The sequence below is a fragment of the Schistocerca nitens genome, chromosome 4 (assembly GCF_023898315.1).
Source record: "Schistocerca nitens isolate TAMUIC-IGC-003100 chromosome 4, iqSchNite1.1, whole genome shotgun sequence".
NCBI classification, from domain to species: Eukaryota; Metazoa; Arthropoda; class Insecta; order Orthoptera; family Acrididae; genus Schistocerca; species Schistocerca nitens.
This window is the reverse complement of record NC_064617.1, coordinates 557,164,754-557,185,988: the sequence shown is the minus strand read 5'-3', so window position 1 is coordinate 557,185,988 and position 21,235 is coordinate 557,164,754. Positions and strand designations below refer to the sequence as shown.

Sequence of the window (21,235 nt, the reverse complement as noted above, 5' to 3'; positions counted from 1 at the left end):
ATTAATTTTTCTAAGGGGACGTTTCAAGTTAACTGATCATGCAAGTCTCGTTATTCAACCCACATGCCCCGATTACCGAATCCAAGATCGTCGCAAAAACACATGCGCGTATGCGTGAGCCATCGCTCGCGCCAAGCTTTCTACCTCCGCAAGTCAATCTAAAATAAAGTCCACAACTCAAATCCCTATCTAGAAAAACTTAACAAATATTGGTAAGAGAAGGTGTTCACTACACTTTCAACTATTTAGTTTCAACTACATTTCAATGTACAGACCGCCACCTCTTCCCAGGAACCGGAGACGATTTGGAATTCTGCCAGTAAAGAAAAAGCACTTGCGCTTTCTCTACCAACCTAAGAAAATTGGGGGAAAGAAAGGACACTTGTACTAACCTAAGCCACCTGACCACCACCTTTTCGTGGAAACCAGCGGTGAGTTTGAATTCTTGGCTGTAAAGAAACGTGACTAGCGCATTCGCTACCAACCTAAGAAAATTATCTCAAACGAAGGTTACCACCACTAACCTAAGCCTCCAGGATGTTAACTATTCCTAGGAGTTTCTGGTATAAGGAGTCAGCCTGCACTAGGCTCATGGATGGAGGAATGAATAAACTTTGCTTAGGGGTGGAGTATATGTATCACAAAACACAGGCACTTACATGTCCCACAGCATACAGACCAGGAAACCACTCCTACATAACTCATTTATAACGCTCTACACACACACTTGCTTATTGTAAACCATCAGAAATAACGCACCACACAGCCTACAGACGTGCAAACCACTTGTCAATAATGCAAAAAATTTACGTCCAAATAGCCAAACTACTCCTAATTTTCCAAAACAATTTCAGAACAGACCTGCAAACTGTTCCTAAATAATACAGCACAATGATATATAGACATACTAAGTACTCGTAAACTGTTCAAATAGCGCATATCAAGGAATACAGACCCGCTCCCAAAACACTGCAGTCAACGTGCGCAAGAACAGTCCAGAGCCCCCGCTGTCCATTGAGTACACAGGAGGTAGCGTTAAGTGACATATCACTCAGATGTCAAACCGCGCACAGCCCCTGCTCGGCTTCCCCAAGCATGAGATGACGGCACCTCCCATTCATACGTAACACCTGAGAAATTCCTATCCAAATACATGTTCCCCTACACACACGTGCTGATGTGATCGGGCGGGAGCTCAACCCCGAACTGCAGCCGAACGCAGGCCAAGGTTGTATGTAGACGCCTTTAATGACCAGCCGTTTATTTACAGTCAGCGCACTCCAAGCAGAGCCGCGCGCGTTCCGCGTTCCTCCATACCCTCACTCTTAACTGCGATCCAGCGAATATGATGCAGAATTCCGTACCACAATAGCAGAACCTGATTTCTCTTTAGCGATTCTAACGGACCCTACATCACATTTGACTCACGCTTCACTGCGCTTAGCTACATACTACCGCGAAGTGAGGCAGCCACATGTCGGGTCCCACGCGTGTCGTTGAACACCGGTGAAAGTTGCATTCCAAGCATCGCTCACGCCAGTCACATATGCCAGGCATCTCCAGGTGCCACTTGTCTCTACCATTGAAGGCAGGGTGTGTTGTCACACACACACGTTCAACCATAATTAACTACCCAACACGGCTTTCGTCTCGTCATGAAACGTCTGCGTGATGACTCGCAACCTAAAACGTTCTCAACATTATTCTTACCTCACATCACTCTTTAAAAATATAATACCCAGGGCAACCTCTAGAAAATTGAATAATGCCCCATAAATAGTTAACGCTCGCTCACTCTCGCTTTCTATATGTCTCAGGTTGTGTGCACGGAAATTCTTTCCATAACAGAATCTACGAAAATAACATGTAATCCACTCTCCCCAATGATCCTAACATGATACGGTTCCATTTCTCAACGTACACAAACTTTCCCCCCCTATATTCCGCCACAATCAATCGAGCATTCTGATTCTCTGTTATCGAATTTACCTGCAGAATTAGTGATGCAGCCGGCATCGAAGCACGATTCTCTTTTTCTTTCCGACGCTTTCTGTGCTTATTTTGCACAGATCGCTAAATTGCACTGTCAGTTAAACACACAAAATTGCCTACACATTATAAAATACATACCAGATTCACAAGAATGTTGGAAGAGGCGAAGATAATTACCAGTGTAACTAAAATTAAATATTACGATTGCTGCTACATTCTGACACCGGACAATGTACTGTTAATGTTTCCACTTGACGAATGCGACTCACTATCTATAGCCCAAATAATTTTCCAAGTAAAAATTCGCTCTCCGTTATCCATGTACTCAATCTATACGTCCTCTCTAGTCATCCCATAACATAAACAATACAAACTTTACAATGCAATATATACACAGTTCACATAGTGCAAGCAACACTAACTTTAAAATGCAATATAGGTCTATTCCACACAAACAGATCATTTACCTTTTATATCTGTACAGCACACGAAAAAATTAACTTATGCCTACACTCACACTGCCTGTATGTCACGATGCTCCCCTAGTCCTAGGGAAGCACTGCCATCCTGTTCTTTCTTTCTACAGACGCTACACTCAACACTAATAAACTGTTTTACACTGATGACCATTTTGCACTGACAACTGAACATCGCAATGTTGTCTACAGGTCATCAGGAACATACCAGACTCGCAGGAAAATTGGAATGACAAACTGATCTCCAACCAGAGAATACATCGCCATATCAAATCACCCACTTTAAATTAGTGAACCAAAGTCACTCTCAGAACTGATGTGCATGGAGAGGGGCGCCCCGGCGACACGAACACGTTACAGTTTCCGCTTTCATGCTCACATTTCTACTGACATCTCCAGACTCATTGGTTACAAGAACACCAATATTTTAGTAATAATATTGTACCAATTTAGCTGTAAATCTCGATATCAAGCACCAGGCAGCATTCTACCGATCACTCACCCAACATAATTCTGAATATGTAGACTGTGAATTAAATTTGAGCAATGTTAGCTAAAAACTTGGATAGATGATAACCCGTACTGCGCGATTCTAATACTGATCGTGCTATATTCACTAGCAGTAATATGGATGCTCTGAGGTTGAGAATGCGCTGTGATGTCGATGAAGTTCATTTTTAACTGGTTTGCTTTCAACCAGTCCATTCATCGTTATTCGGCTAATGTGTTTAAACTTTTACAGATTTATGTCTCCTAGCAATTCTCAAAAGAGCCAAATAATTTAAAGAAAGATACCTTTTCACCAGTTTTTTTGTTAATAAAAACTACTTCGCAGTAATTGCCAGATTATTGATTTAATTTTCAAGTGCAGCATGTGACCACATCCATTTGTGCAACTGAATGTGTATCCAGTCAACATTGTCGAAAGCTTCCCCAGTGTTATCACTATTCAGTCTGTGTAATGAGTAAGTTGTGAAGAAAAGGAAGGAGAAGTTTTGAAGGGGAATTAAAGTTCTGGAAGAATAATACAATTTCTAAAGTTTGATGATGGTCCTGTAATTCCGTCATGTAAGGGAAAGCACTTGGAAAAATAACTGAATGAAATCAATAGCGCCTTCATGAGAGATTATAATATGATTCTAAACAGCAGTAAAACAAAGGTAACAGAACGTAGTCGAATTAAATCAGGTGATACTAAGGGCATTAGATTATGTAATCAGGCACTCAAAATAAAATGTGACTTGTGTTATTTGTGTATGAGAATAACTTGGAAATTTGTGGTGAAGTCTTATGAGAGCAAACTATTGCAGTCATCGGCCCCTAAGCTTACACACTGCTTAATCTAACTCAAACTAACTTACGCTAAAGAAGATACACACACACCCATGGCCGAGGGAGGACTCGAACCTCCGACGGGGAAAGCCGCGCGGACCGTGATGAGAAGCCCTAGACCACGCGATTACCCCGCGCATCTGAGAATAAGTGATGGCCGAGGTTGGGTGGATATAAAAGGCAGACTGAGTATGGTAGCATAAGCATTTCTGGAAAACTTAAATTTAAGTGTGAGGAAGTCTCTTCTGAAAGTACTTGTGTAGACTGTTACTTTACGTGTAAGTGAAACCTGAACGATAAATTTAGACCAGAAGAGAAATAAAGTTATCAGGATGACGTGCTATACAAGAACGCTAAAGAATCGACTTACAAATGAGGAGACTTGGAGACACAAGAAATTCATGGCACAGCTTCAGTAAAAGAAGAGATCGGTTGACAGAGCACATTCTGAAGTGTGAAAGAATGGTCAGTTTGGCCATGGAGAGAAATGTGGGACTTAAAAACTGCAGAGGACGACCATGGTTTTAATATTGTATGTATTTCAAACGGATGTAGGTTTGTGTGGTTACGAATAGTTGTAGAGGCTTACACAGCGTGGACTAGCAGAAAGACCACCACCGAATCAGTCTTCGGACTGGAGACGATAACAACGATAATATGTGTGTATTTCGTATGTATATTACAACCCCGCGCGTACGTTTTGGACGCGTGGAGATCTCAGGAGCAGAGAGCGCGACCCACCTGGAAGAAGAGGATGGGCGTGATGGCGACGACGGCGAGCAACCATGTGAGCACGATGGAGAGGATGACCCGCGCCCGGCTGCCCGTGGGGTGGGCGGCGGAATGCCGCACGATGGTGAAGTAGCGGTCCAGCGCGATCACCGTGATGGTGCCCACCGAGACCATGATGTTGGCGCCCTGCAGCGCCGGCACCAGCTTGCACAGCAGCGCGCCCATCGTCCACTCCCGCCTGCAAATGGCACAATACCCAGAAACCACATTGTGGAACTATGTTAACCATGCTCCTGTCAGGAAAAGTTTTGTTGCAATAGCCGTTGCGAACGTATTTATATCGTTATTCTTTCTAATAGACATAAATCATAATCCATTATTACTGCCACAAAGTACAAGAGGCTTTCAATAATTGATGCAATCCTTTTCTTAAAAAAGCAGGTTAGTTTATTTCAGAATTTCAACACATTGTATTATTCCTCACAATTTTGTCTAGAAATTCATATCTTTCAACAGGATCTCCATTCAATGCTATGTCCTTACGCCACCTTAGTGAAAGGGCCTGTGTTACTGCATGGTACGACTCTTTATGGTCGACGTCGGAGCCAGTGTTCTGATGCATCAGTAACCTCCCCATCATCCATGTACAGCTTGCCACGCAGTGCAGCGTTTATTTGCCCAAAGATGGAAGGCGGAAGCTGCGAGATCCAGGCTGTAGAGTGGATAAGAAACAACACTCCCCCCCGCAGTGCCCAGTGAAATTTTGAGGACTCCTTTCGGGTGCGCAGAGTAGTGTGAGGTCTTGCGTTGTCTTGGAGAAGTTCGTTTGCATTTTTGTGGTGACGAACACGCTGAAGTAATTTCCTCAATTTCCTGAGGGCACCACAACACCCTTCAAAGTGGCACCAAGAGAGAGAAAATCAAACAGAATAACCCTTTCAGACTGCCACAAGAACGCTGCCATCACATAAACAGCTGAAAGTATTGCTTTGAACTTTTTCTTCGGAGGAGAAGTGGTGTAGCCCCTCTCCACGTACTGCTGCTTCTTCGGTTAGAGGTGATGTGTCCATGTTTTATTGCTTTTGACGATATTCTATAAAAAATTGTCAAGAGCAGTCTCGTAACATGCAAGAAATTCAGCATACATGGCCTTTCGTTGCTCTTTCTGATCTCCTATTAGGCAGAGGGAAAAGGTCGGGCACGCACATTCGCCTAACTCATGTGGTGGACGCTCCTGTCAGCACCACTAACAGATCCGTCCACTTGAGCAACGAGGTGTTTGACTGTGATCACCTCGAATGAGAGTTTTCGCACATCCCTACACAGCGTGGATATCAGCCGCATGCAGCCGACCAGTACGGAGGAAATTGAACAGGTTTGTGCGACCTTGTTGCGGTTATGACAGAATCCTCGCCAACGATTCACAGTGCTTTAGTTCACTGCCTGGTCTCCATATAATTCTGCAAGCTCCTGTGAATATCTGTGATGTTCTGGTTTTCCGCCAAAAAACTCAGTTTGCCGCTTGGAACGTACCTCCGTTGGAGACGCCATGTTGAAAGCTATGTATGGCCCTGTCACCTACTGGAACTTCATGAAACTATAGGCGCTGATGCGGGAATATTTCACAACAATTTCCACATTTCTTCAACCTAAACTGGACGATAAAAAAATGTCACGCATTACCTATTGAAGGCCCCTCATAATACAACCATTTCAGGTGACAAAGATAGAACAATAAACGCAAATTACTCGTACGTTACTGAGATGATTCATGGGTAATGTATTATTGTGAAATTGAGGTAGAACATAGAATATACGGTAACTAGTTGCTATAGAATTCAAGGATCTGTAACTGTTACCCATTATAGCTAAGAAATCGAATCAATAGAATTTGTCCAGCTTTTGAATGTACATATAGATTACTTCCCACATTGGCTAACTCATTTTGTACGTTTCATAAGCCATCTAGTTTCCCATCATTTGTTGTTAGCATGACGATACTTGCAGACGATTTAATCTTTAAATATAAATCATTAAATTCTTAAGGAAATCAGAGCACATAAAGTACAAATTTTGACCCTGTCGATGAACCATCGTTTCTTTAAAATAATACAAAGCACAGGTACAAAACTAAGACTAGAAACAGTTTCCTCAAAGAAATAAAGCATTTACACGTACGAAGGAAGGAGTCACATACATGGAAACGTATTGATATAGGACAGTGTGAATTAAAAGTCTTTTTTGTACAATAGTAGCGAATCATATCCAGTCAAGTTTCTCGTGAACGATGTACTGGACGACGTTCTTGGAATTTTGTAGAACGCGGCCTTCCTTTTAGAGTCAGTGACGAATTAAATTTACGTGACTAAGCCATAGCCTTTAAACCAGATATTTACGGAAAGAGGCTGCGCATTTGCTGTGTTTGAGAGACTCTCCAGATTCTGTATTTCGTTGTCTCAGAAAAGTTCATCCGTCCAGTTAGCCGCGCGAGACAGTACTCCGCTTATGTAATTCGTTCAGTCGATCCGGACGCCTAATGAATGCCACACTGCAGCGTCTGTGGTGTTAAGAAGAACGTCCTAACTTTCAGTCTTATATGCTTGTATGTCCGAAGGAAAATTGCATAGTTCTCTCTACTAACAAAGGCACTGTAGCATGGTATTTATTCGTCGATTCCAGCCAGCGACTTTCAATTAAAATGGTCTCCACTGTATGGGGATTACATAAAGTATGTACGAGTACGATTTGTACCGCAGGAACAACGGCCTATGGATGTTGGGGTCTTGCCGTATGTCGTGGACGGATAGCCGAATCTGTTAATGCGACCGCTCATTTAAAGCGGGAAATCTGGGTTCGAGTCCCGGCACTGCACAGATTTTGACTGTCATAATTCTCTTATACAGCTGGTTGTTGTCCATCTTTGCAATTGCAAATACATTGAATCCGCCTGAATAATTAACCCCTATGACTGTTGTACGGTCCAGCCTGATGTCGTTTTTGGGCAGTTTCCCATATCCAACTAGGTGAATACCGAGCTGGTACCCACGAACCAAAATGCAGAAAGTTTGGGTGCAGATATTCAGTCCCGTGGGTCATAGTGTGGGGACGGAAGGGCATCCTCAAAAACAGTACCGGTACCGAAATCCGGTAAAACTCATGCCAATTTCGTGTATCTACGGAATGCAGATAAAAGTGAAGGAAGACTGTCCTAGAGATGCTCACATATGTCTTCGGCAATCAAGAAGAAGTGAAGATCCCTCGGTAATACCGAATATCCCCGAAGATCTACTGTATAATAAAGGCTTCACCAAGTTCGGAAACTAAACATCACAAATAGCCCCACATAACCATCGTCTAGGAATCTACATCTCTTATACTGAAAATAGAACCTAAGTTACCAGAAAATCACCTATGATTGGACCATAAGCCAGTAGATTGAAGCCATCTGAGATGAAATGGACTTACGAGTCATCTTCTGGAAAATTGTGCGAAGAAAGTCACAGCAAGTTTGCAAACAGCAATACGGGAAATTTCCAGCTGTCAAAATGATAGGAAAATGCCACAAGTCCGAATACATCACACAACGGTCATCGCTGCATCCAGCGATACCAACCGGCGTGATACAAAATGAAGTCACTGGAGAAGAGTCTTCCTGCACCAAGTCGATCCTTCGAGCAACTTGAGCAGTTTTCCAGTTCGAGAGAGCACTTCAAAGATTGTATGAAGAAAGAAAGAAAATTTTCAATAGTTTACCCCTTCTCATGGCCAGAGCTTACAATTTGATTCATATCAAAAACGCAGTCGTCTTACAGAAATCTACCGCAAGCAACATAGAAGCACAAATCGTTGAGAAACATGAAATAGTGAAATAATAAAACGCTTTCACGCCTTTTTATTCATTGTGTAGAACCACATCCTATTCTTCATATACGAAATTAGTATATAAATTCACAACGGCTCCTTTGGGGTCCTTTTCGGTTTTCTGTGGAATGATGTCTTTTTCTAGCATAATACGGGAACATAAGTAGGTATATAACCTGTTGGCTACTGCAGAATCCCTAGCCTTAGTCCCTTTCACTTTCAATACGTGTAGTAAACCATATCGGAAGAAAGAGTCAGCAGCCGAGTACGTCCTTATCTACTAAAACTTTATACATTCTCAGAAATCAAGTTTCTTCTGAATCTGGTTTACAGGCAGGTATATCGTTTTATCAAGCATGCGTGTTTTCTCTACCTTCCCCATACTTGTGATGTCTTAATGCTGTACGCCTACCATTCTTTCCCATTACTCCCCTCTTTGAATGAAACAGTGAGGATTAATGCGTCGGTGCACTGGATTTTTATAGTGTTCGGTGACTGGCAAACTTTTCGCCTGCTACTGTGGCAGCCTACCAACTCTTGCATAGTCTTAAATTGAGGCAAAGACGTTTGCTTCCATGCGGTTGAAGCTCTATTTTGTTTAAGCTGGCATCGTGCGAAATGCTGTCTGTCTGACAACTCGCACTAACTGTGTGGACCCAGATTTTGCTAGGATGCTCTTCACTCGTTCCAGGGATTGTGGTGAGTCAGGCTCTTCGTGGGAGCGCGTTTGCAGTAATTTTGGAAGGTAAGTGAGTTTGTATAAGTTTCAGTCTACCTTAAGTATTAACCCATTTCTTTTACAGTTCTTAATAATAACGAGGAAATTTTTATTCAGTATAGATCGTGGTAGAGTTTTTGTAATTGCTCGATTTTACTGGTATACATCTAAAAAATTTTGGAGAGGGTAATATACATTTGTCTTCTTAACATGTGACCACAAATAAAATATTGTGCAAGTCGCAGTTAAGATTTTTAAAGGATTCCGATATTGAGATATGGTGAGACTGTACTTAATTCATTAGACAATAAATTACAGGCTAGTGGTACGTTTTTGATCTATGAAAGGGATTTGACAGCATAAATTACAATTACCGTTTAAGTAAATTATAATATTGCGGTGTAACAGGAAATGCTACAAGATGGCTCAAATCGTGTATCTCTGACCCCAACAAAGGGTGTCAGTAGGAAAGACACTTGTATTAATTAATCAGGCGTCCACCTGGGAGCCGGTAACATCTGGTATCCCCCAAGATTCCGTCTCTAAGCCTCTTACATTTTCTTATGTGCCTCAATGATATTTCGTCAGCAACATTAACAGACGCCAAGTTTGCTTTGTTTGCCGATGATACAAACATTGCAGTAAATAATAAATTAAGTTTACTCTCAGAGAGGTAAGCTAATGAAATTTTCAATGTCATTAATGAATGGGTCCTAACCAATCCACTGTCAGTGTACCATGAAAAATCATACTGTACCCAGCTCAGAACTTGTAAAACTTTCCTGCCTGTATATGCCAAAATACGACGACAAGCAGATAGAAGAAGTTGACAGCGTTAAATTCCTTGGATTACAGCTTGATAACAGATTTAACTGGGAGGAGAATACCACTGAACTGCTGAACCTCTTAATAAATTTCTATTTGCTATGCGAATGTTGTCAGCCATAGGTGATATAAAAAAAAAAAACTAGCGCACGATCCTTACATTCATTCCAAAATGTCATACTTGATTATTTTGTGGGGTAACTCATCAGGTCAAACGAAAGTCTTACTTGTTCAAAAACATGGAGAATACTCAAGAACTTCTAGGAGAGAGCTGTTTAAGGCACAGCTTCCCAATATATTTATTCCTTAATGAAGTCTGTCATTAAAATGTACATCCTTATTCATACCAACAGTTCAGTTTATGGAATGATTACTAAAAATAAGAATAGCTTTCACAAAGAGTTAAAGTCACTTAATTCGATTCAGAAAGATGTCCCCAATTGAGCGATACATATTTTCAATAACGTGCCAGCAGCCATAAAAAAGTTTAACTAGTAATAAAGATCATTTTGAGAGAGTCTAAAGGATTTATTGGTGGGCAATTTCTTCTACTACACTGATGAATTTCAGGGCAGAACAACTCATGCATGTATTTTATTAATAATATCACATAATGTGAATATAGCGTGCAATCTGACTTATGCACAAATTTTGTGCAGTAATGCTATCACTGTAAATAAATGCAGTAAAATATGTATTTTTATTTGATAATGCGTAGCTACAGTAGCCTGAGAATTATCATTTCATCTAAGTGTATTGAACATTTAACATTTGGTGACAGGTTATATATCCTTTTAAATGCAAATACGCTTAAAGTTCTTTTTACGTTCCACATCCACAAAGGACAATTTAGTCTGGTATCTGTGGAAGTAACATTGGCATTTATATTCTTATTCTGTAAATATTTATTGTGTATTCGTATTTTCTGACATGTTCCACGTCCCAGAGGATCTCCTCATTATGAATCAATAGCAACCCAAAGTACATCCAATGTAATCTAATCTACGAATTTGGGAGTGCTATGCATGAGTTACGCTTCGTCACACATTCAGTGTGATCGTGCATGTGAGTTTCTTAATTTCTTGACTCTTTTCTCTCATTAGTTTCATCTCTATACTGTAACTTCTGTCTGTTAGTATAAGTGTCTTTGTTTGTTCTATCACACGTGCTAGTATAAACTTTGGAGAGCTTTCAGTTGTTCGAATCGGTTTGTTCTTCGAATTACTTTCCTGTAATTATCTTTCGTGGGCAATTGTTTCACCGGGATAAACGATTTTCAGAATTTTTTATTTTCTCTTGCTCTGTCTTAATGTTGCTTGATCCACGTGGTTCTTTTCTGAGCCATGTTAGATTCATCCGTATTTTTCCAAATTAATGAGTCTCTCATTTTGACGTGAATAGCATTTATATCGTAATTTCTACATAGCTCTACAGCACGAATTTTCAGGTTCATCATAAAACGTTCGACTGTTGGAACAAACCTTTGCCGACTGTATGTGTTCCTAGTGCATTCTTCTGGTTTCTTTTCCTACTTCTGCTTAACGTTAGGGTGGATGTGTACGGCATGTGTGTTTCCCCTGGCATTATATTATATCATTTTATGAGTATCCAAGGATTTAAAAGGCCATGAGATTATCCAAAGCAGGTACCAGCAACTATTATGTTTTTTAGGTAAATGTATGACTTTTCTAATTATCTACATGGAATAAATTTTATGTGTAGTTTGAATGGAATTTTACTGTTACAGTTAGAGATTTATCCCACACATATCAATCACTGTTTCTGTGGAAGCATTCTACAGCACTTTATCTCATGCAATGTATACAGAGTGAGTCACAAACTATCGGTAGGAGCTGAAAAGTTTGTAGGACAAAAGCTGCAAGGGACAACGGGGGCCATAATATGACGTTGGTTTTTTGTTTCTAGGGGGGGTCGCGTCAGAGATATGAAGGTCAACTTCGTTTTTTTTTTTATATGGGATGCCATATTTTGGTACCCATTTTCTGATAGCGGCTATCAAGACGAATCTAATGATGTGTAACAGGAAGGTCTTTGAAGGTCAACGAAGGTCAAAAAGGCAGCATGAACGTGCATTTACAGAAGGTGTTCGAAGTGATGACCACTGGTATCAATACAGTGCTGTAATCTTATTATCATGGGTAGAGTGCTATTCCTTATCGGCATTTATCGAAGCACATGGTTCTGACAATTCTCTCTCGCATATCTTCAGCTGTAGTTTGAGCGTCTTTATAAACCATGCCTTTTACTAATCCCCACTAGAAAAAAAAAACCCAGAGGTGTACAGTGTGCCGCACGAAGTGCGAGAATTATAGAAATTTACCTTCTGTCTCTTATTATGAAAGTTTTGTGCAAATATTACTATTTCTGATGTTGTAATCAGAAATTTCAATGCCTGATTCATAAGCAGTTTGAGTGAAAGAAAAAAATCCTCGGTTTTTAATATCATGATCCTCCTTTAGGACAACCCAATTCATCTTCACAAGGTACTGAGATATGATGTAAAGAATATCACATAACTGTTTGGTGAAGACAAAATTAATAGTAACTACAGGAAAAATTTTTTCGCGTTTCCCCACAAAAGGAGGTTTTGGACTTTTTCCTTTCTTTAGACTACCAATTCGATTTTAATCCTACTCTTGATTCATCGTTTTATTTTCGTCACTGCGTCTTCGATTTACGTACTGAACAGTAGGGAAGCAAGACTGCATCTCTGTCTAACACTGTTCTTAATCCCAGTACTTCGTCCTTGGTCTATCTAATTTCATTATTCCGTCATGGTTCTTGTACATATTGTATATTATCCATCTTCCCCTATAGCTTACTCCCGTTTTTTTCTTTCACATATTTTCCTTGTCAGCAACATGGGCGCATGAACTGTGAAACTTACTGTGCGATAGTTCTCGTACATATCAGTTGTTGTTATTTTCGAAATTCTGTAGATGATTTTTTCCGAATGTACAGAGTCCCAACTATTAATGATGTCACAACATGGTACGGAAACTAAACGAAGCCGTGTTGCATGCATGTATGTATAGACGGAACATTTTTTACTGACTCGCATAACCCTGATGCCGCCAGTAGTCGTGGAGATGTACACTTACACCCAACGGTCACTCTCTACGGTTACTGTGGTCCAGCTGCTGCAAGCAACGACGCCCAGTCAGAAGTGGACATCGGCCTCGTCCCCAGACCATGTACATTACCACGACCGGTCTTCGCATCACTCAGGTGTTTGGGCACGGTACGGCCGAATGCCTCGGCTAAATGCCAATAGGAGAAGCATGAGTGCAGCTATCAAAATTTTCACTTTGGCAAGTACGGGGAAGCAACACTAGTCTCCACTGGGTCGCTGCGTAGTTATGGTCGGACGCTACAGAGGGCGCACACAATAAGGAATATTTTATGCTCTTATCCAACGTCACACAAATATTTGTGAAGTGAACATCTAACCAGCAAACCTGGTTAAAGGCACTCTCATGGCTTTATTCAGTCAGTTTATATCCTCAGTCGGACCGTGTGCCTCAAGAGCGCATCTTGAATCCCCGTAGTTGCGGCGCAAAAGAACCCAATGGGATTTTGTACAAGGTATATTAGTCATAATATCCTGGATTCAGGACTAAAAGTTAAATTAGTCATCACACACTGGGTTCAGCACTAGACCAGTGTTTAAATTAGATGAGCACAAGTAACCAACATTGCCCCGCATCGTCTGCACACTCGAATTGTCTACACTACTATATAAAGACAATTTCTTTTAAACAACGATGTAGGGATTTTCAGTTAACACTTATTCCGAGAAAGGAAATTCCGTGAGGTGAAAATGTGGGGTTTCGCTCCTTTTCATTTTTTTTTTCACAGACAGTTTTCATTTATCAGGGCACTGAAACTTTTAGACTTATTCTTTCGCATATATTCTTTACCTTTGAATATAACTTTAGACAAAAATTTTATATACAACAGTGCTATCTTCTGTTGTGTGCATCGCAGCCAGTTTTAAGAGGACACAGGAATGTTATGTTTATTACTTATTCACTAATGATTACAGTACTACTATGCATCTGAATCATCTGGAACTTTCCAGTTCTACCCGTTCACAGTTTATGAGATATACTGTTACTGAAGCTATGATCTTTACAAATTCAGAAGCTGGAGAGGTCTCTCATGTAATAACTATATTAATGATTCCAACCGATTTACCTGTTAATTTTAAGTAACTTCATTTCCCAATCGAGGTTTCGTTTTCATTAAAAATAAACAAGGCTCATTGTCAGGGAGAGAGACATGGGGAGAGTAGATGGACAGAGAGCGGGAGTTGGAGAAAATGAGTGAGGGGAAGGGAGATGAGGATAGAGAGAGGGGTGAGAAGGGTATGAAGAGAGACTGGGGAGGAACAGTGAGAGAGGGAGGAGGAGAATATGAATAAAGAGAGGGGGAAGAAGAGAAGATGGACAAAGAGAGGGAAGAGGAGATAACAAAGAGGAGGGAAAAGGAGATACGGATGTATATACATTTCCCATATATCTCTATAAGTTGCAAAGCATTACTGGGATCGCTTGCGTAATGCAAATTTTAATAAATTATCATAAATTGTTGCTAATTTGAATTGCCCTCAAATGTTGCATACTTTCCATAAACCTGTTCGGCCATGTGACGAGGCTGAATTGTTGCTTCAGACAAGCAAGCCAACTCAATACCAATTCAACGACTTCACCTACTTGAAGTGGTTATTGGTTTTCTTCATGCCACATTTATGTCGGATGCCAAAGTATTAGATGAATACAATAAAACCAAAAATATAACATAAAAGAAAACAATAATAATGCCTCAAACAGTTGCCGATTTGGAGGGACAGACTGAGTCAGGAAAATCGTGTGATGCTGGTCCCACGACACAGGGGGAAAAGTCAAGTATAATGCTGAATTCGTACACTTATAATTATTTTTCTAAATTTCATAATGTAAACAGCGCCAATTTCGGTTGAATGTATTGTTTACTCGAAGGAACTCTACGAACTTGCTATGTTTGATCTGAATTCACTGGTCTGATGCAAAATCTTACCAAGAAAGGTTAGTAGGGAAACATTCTTAGAAAACGGAAAATGCGAAGGGTGAATTTTAGAGCTTCATTCGTGATACGTCAATTCCTATGAATAATGTCACTCTTGCAGCTCATCAATTGTCTCCAGTGATCAGAGTATTGGACGGTATAAAGGTCTTCATGGAGAAACAGGAATATATAGTCATAAGACGGAAGGAGTGGCTGAACGAATAGCGTGATTTATACTCCTGCAGAATATACTCTTAAGGACGGTAAACCACTTTGCTTTGCCAAGTAAGAAATTAAAAATCAATATGAGATCTTTGCTTATCACTGACGTCACTTCAGTGGTCTGCATGTCAATTTCGCTGCTTCTTTTCTATTCAAGCACATCGTGTTTTGGCTTAATGAAGCTGATTTGAACCTGTTAGAGATCTTTCACAGACTGGAAAAGGACCTGAGGCCTTCACGCGAATAACCAGAGCTTCCAACCACTGAACCACGATAGTGGTCTGTAAAAGAAACTTCAAGCGTATAACATTTCACCACAGAAGTAATGAGACACGCATATACCCACGTTTTCAGTTGAAAGATTCATTGTGACAGGTGCCTCCGAGAGACTGGATGAAATATCATTTTAGCCTCACTACTGTCTCAAGGTTGTTAACCCGGTAGAGCATACGCTTTGTGCTTTATATCCCTTCTCCTGGTACTAGGTGTTCCACACCGTCGCAGGAGAGCATGTACAGATTTTTATCACATCGGTGAGATATTTCACAAGATTGAAAAACTAAGGTCATTGAAAGGTAAGAAGATAAAACATCTGTAATAAAGACAATTGGAATTTTCATACCAATGAAAACTGTAGGCAAATGGAGGGGAAAAAAGAGGTGAAAGTTAACACAAGTTACTAGATTAAGAAAGACAGAACGTTGTGAAATTGTATGTAACACTAGACACCGTATACCGAAATCACAGAGAAACGCAGTTGATGAAAATATAGATCTGAGTAATGTATATTATACAGAAAATTGAAACTTGTGGGAACACCCTAACCAGTCGCGTGGGAAGAGACCTGAAAATACTGAGAAACCAGAAAACCCGCTATACAAAAAGGAAGGTAGTGCTTAATCAATGAATCATTTGGACCTGTGTACAAGAAACAAATTTTACTCGATACACATATTGACGTAGAAATAGGACACGTAGATGTATTTAGAAATCAAGTCACACAGGCAGAAAGGTGCCTAAGACAAGAAAGTATGAGGGTATTAACAAAGAACGAAATTGGAACAAGTTGTGGCAAACAATAGGAAACATTTTTTTTTCATGTATTTCTTATCCTCTTGCGAAGTGTATGTCTCTTTCTTTTATGTAACTTGGTCAGAAGTAGAGCAAGTATGCCTATATTTTCCTAGTCTGTTATTCTGTTTCTCACAGGGAGAAAGGTGCCCGAGACAATAAAGTATGAGGGTATTAACAAAGAATGAAATTGGAACAAGTTGTGGCAAACAATAGGAAAAAATTTTTTTCATGTATTTCTTATCCTCTTGCGAAGTGTATGTCTTTTTCTTTTATGTAACTTGGTCAGAAGTAGAGCAAGTATGCCTATGTTTTCCTAGTCTGTTATTCATTAACAGACTAGGAAAATATAGGCATACTTGCTCTACTTCTGACCAAGTTACATAAAAGAAAAAGACATACACTTCGCAAGAGGATAAGAAATACATGAAAAAAATTTTTTCCTATTGTTTGCACAACTTGTTCCAATTTCGTTCTTTGTTAATACCCTCATACTTTCTTGTCTTAGGCACCTTTCTGCCTGTGTGACTTGTTTTCTAAATACATCTACGTGTCCTATTTCTACGTCAATATGTGTATCGAGTAAAATTTGTTTCTTGTACACAGGTCCAAATGATTCATTGATTAAGCACTACCTTCCTTTTTTGTATAGCGGGTTTTCTGGTTTCTCAGTATTTTCAGGTCTCTTCCCACGCGACTGGTTAGGGTGTTCCCACAAGTTTCTATTTTCTGTATAATATACATTACTCAGATCTATATTTTCATCAACTGCGTTTCTCTGTGATTTCGGTATACGGTGTCTAGTGTTACATACAATTTCACGTTCTGTCTTTCTTAATCTAGTAACTTGTGTTAACTTTCACCTCTTTTTTCCCCTCCATTTGCCTACAGTTTTCATTGGTATGAAAATTCCAATTCTCTTTACTACATTCTTTTGACAATAACTTGTGATACACATGGAATGTTTTTGAGATATTCAGTGTCCACGGAAATATATAATCACTTACAGTAATTGGTAGCACTGCTATGACTTTTCTTTCTGGCAGAAAGAAACATACAGTAACTACGTCGTAGGTTCATATTCGTAAGTAGTGTATTCCAAGCTTTTTGGATCTGCAGATACAGACATCTGAACACCCGCTTAAGGAATCGTTTCGGGGAGGTCGTTGTTAATATTTATAATGCGTATCAGTGTCAGAAAAATATAATAGATTTTACATAACTGGATTATATTACCACGACAACAAACGAAAATAAGTCAATTAATGGGATAATATTTGAAGTTAATGATATATTCTGGTTATTAATATGGTACGTAGAAACGGAAACTTTCTGTAGCTTTTGCTATAGCTTAATTACGCCAGATATTTCGTTGGGACTCTGTGTAAAATAATGCATATATTTCCAGCATTTAACAAATAAAATCGACAATGCTTCTCTCAGTGGAAACTTTCTTTTTGCTTTGTCCAATCAGTATGATCTTTGTAAGTCACTCTAAAATCCTTTTCAAAAGAAAATAACCGTGTAGTATCGAAACTAGAGAAAAGCTGTTCACAATATTCACATGTTATTAATTTTAGATACAGTCTACAAAATGTGTCACATAGTTATGTAACTGGGAAAAACGTATAAACTTTTGAAACCAAAAGTTGAAACATAAGCTTAAGTCTTATTTTCTCCAGCAAGAAGAGTTGCCATTGTCAAAGGTACATTCTCCATTACAGGTGTCGAAGAACCCGAGATAGAAGCAACAGTCAATAAGTCAGTTACGAATTAATTTATTACCGGGCTGGTGGTAATAGAATCTAACGTTGGCACAAAAGCCGCTCACTCAAAAAGTGATGCTGCGTTGTATGTAACAATAAATTTCACCCGAGTAAAGTCTGCACTGTAGAATGAAGGGTTTGTTTCCATTCAGCCAGTTGGTCGGTGAAGAACAGCTGTAGCCCTGCCTTCTGACGTAATGCTGCTATAAAAGCAGACCAAACAGGGCTGTCAAAACAGAAATTCTTTCATCCGATTATGTGCTAGCACCAACAGCGTTGTCGATGGAGAAATTTGTTGCGCTGAAAAGCTGTCTCTTCTGTCAGGCAGTCCGAATATTATGCCTTAAAAAGGCATTGAGGAAACACAGCTAGCATAAAAAGGAAGGTCAGCATTTCATTCTTACAGCTGATACGGACAATGCTAACAATTATTAAATTCGTTGATAAATGCTAATCAGTACGCTCAAATGTATTTCTAGTGTATTAGAAAGTTCAAATATTTTGATGCCGATATATAGCTACGGAAATAATTTGAAACTATCGAGATCGGGTCACAAAATACTTACAGCAGTGCTCCTACACCACATTTGCCAAACTGGAGTATGTTCACCGAATGAAATAAGTATTGATGATGCATGTTTCGGGCACTCAATGCTTGGAAATAAATGCTAATACACAGAATTTCTTATTACTTACTCGTTTTTCCGTAGTTTCTGACGTACTATCTATCAATATTTTACTTTTTAAGGCGACAGTCAAATAAAAACATTAATAACATCGATGTTCGTAATGAACCAGAGATTTTTATGTTTATGCCACGATATTTGCCTTTAACCATTGTTAGGAGTCTAATTAAGCAAGATTAAATTTTTACATGAAATCATTTCGGATTGAAATACTACATAGATAAAAAGGCTAATGAATAAAAAAGTGTACATTCAATGTTCACTCTGGTTCCTCTTGCCCACAGAGTCACATGTAATGCCAGCAATGCTAATAGTAACTTTTCTCGGTAGCTGAAGCTGAATATCTGACTTAGCCCTGGCGCTTTGATCAAAGCAAACTGCACCTATCCATTTTGTCTTCAGTATTCGTAGAGTGAATGTAGCTTCTGAACAATGGTTATGATCTTAAGAACAGAGTCCAATGTAAGCAATGCGGTTTCTCCAAACTTTTCTTCATTAACTCTCTTCTACAGTGACAAAAGCTGTACGTAAATCTATGTTCGTTTTAATTTGCTTAAAATATCAAAACAGAGCAATTTCTTTTCCATTTGTATGTGGTCATCCCGTTTCAGTCTGACTGTATATTATACTCGTCCTTGGAAGACCAGTTATTAATACAGCAATCTCGTCATCATTATGTACCATTTAGGCTTCTTTCATGAACGTATATATCGCAGATATGGGTGGTACTAGGGAAATGAAATACGCAGGGTTGACCAAATTCTAACTGCAACCTAAACCGTTAGCGTCTCTTCTGGCATCCCGCAGGTAGTGGTCATCGTGTATTCACGAAGTTGGTGCGGCTGCTACAAATATGTCTTCATCTTAACAATCAAGTTCCTAACATTCGTGATCTCCAAAATAGATCACCACACCAACTTCCAACTTGAAAAAATCGTGATGGAACAACAGGAAAAATATCCACCACGCCAAGGCCGAGTAAATGTACTGGACTCTCTTGGTCATCGCATTCTGGAGGACTAGTAACATCATGAGAAGAATCGGATCTTCTCGAAACCTGTTTACAAACACTATACTGCCACGCTCAACACAAATACGTTGGTCAAGACAGGCAAACTGAAACAGCTTACAGATGTTCAGGAAAAATTTCATTTCAAAACCCTCGCAGTATAAGAGACGCGTTTCACAGACGAAAACCACTTTAACTCAGAAAATTCCAGGATATACAAAGGAAAACCTGCTGTCAGAGGAGGATCACCGACAATATTTGGCGCAGGATTTGCGGTTCACAATATGCTAGATCTCAATTGAGCTTCAGAAAGAATCTGTACAACAGCCTTCTAATCACGAAACCAGAGATACACAACCATCAATGCGCATGCACCGGCAAACGATCACAACAGAAAGAAAACACAAGAAATCGAAGACTTTTGAAGAAAACTTGGACGAAATAACAAATAAAATACCAGAAAGACATGTTAAGATTATATTAGGAGACTTCAGTTCACAACTAAGCAAGGAGAAGAAGTACAAGCAAATCACAAACCTATACTCAGCAGAAAAACGCACAAACAAGTATGGGGATCATCCAATAACTTAATGTCAAAATTTTAGCTTAAAAACTATGTTAACGCAATTTAAAACGCCAAAACGAAACTCACAACATGGAAAACGCCCAAAAACGTATGGGAGAATTTCAAATAGATGACGTGGCCATCAAAACCAAAAATAAAACGAAATTCAGAATGTGAGAATACGCAAAGGATTCTTCAAGTCCGACATTCACTTGCTATAAGTGAAAATTAGACAAATCCCAAGACAGAAAAAAATCACAAGACTGGATCCAGAACAATTGAAGATTGAAAAAGACAAAATTATTGAAGAAATTAAAGTTCAACAGAAAATTGGGCAGACCTCGCGAAGACAATTCAGAATGCAAATGGTTTGGATCTACCACTTAGGAAATGTAAACATAGATGATGGAACGCAACTTGTTATCAGGCCATTGAACGTAGAATCCAAGGTTGGAGGAATTTTAGCAGAAACAGAAGAAAAGAGATATGGCTAGATTTCCACAAAGTCCAGAAACGATCCTCGAAAGATATTAGAAGAGTGAAACGGATATACGACAAAACTAGACTAAATGAAATCGCGGAAGTCCTTAAGAGACGTAACTTGAGAAATTTATACAGAATTTTCAGGGAAAATACAAAGTGTTATCAGCCTCTAACTATTTGCTTCAAGAGAACAGATGGATATCTCGAAACAACTTCTGTATAAAACTGCAAATTTCTTGAAAATGGTTTTGATACACTCATCAATTTCGAGAAGCCTAAAGAAAAGTTACCCTACACGAAAACGGTACCAAACCCTCTATCTGACGTACAAGAGATGGTAAAACAGCTAAAAACAACAAAGCCCCAGGAGGAGACGGCGTTACTTCCGGCTCTGGAAACTTAAAGACCAAACCATCACAAAGGGAATCCA

The 21,235-nt window shown here is 39.5% G+C and overlaps 1 protein-coding gene across 1 annotated transcript in view; it reads right to left on the bottom strand.

The window, feature by feature from the left end:
• The window catches only part of LOC126252427 (neuropeptide Y receptor type 2-like), a 251,949-nt gene that overhangs the window by 83,311 nt on the left and 147,403 nt on the right, over positions 1–21,235 (bottom strand). Inside the window, exon 2 of the mRNA XM_049953318.1 lies at positions 4,542–4,770. Within this exon, the coding sequence (XP_049809275.1) occupies positions 4,542–4,770 (229 nt within the window). The remainder of the gene's footprint in view (positions 1–4,541; positions 4,771–21,235) is intronic.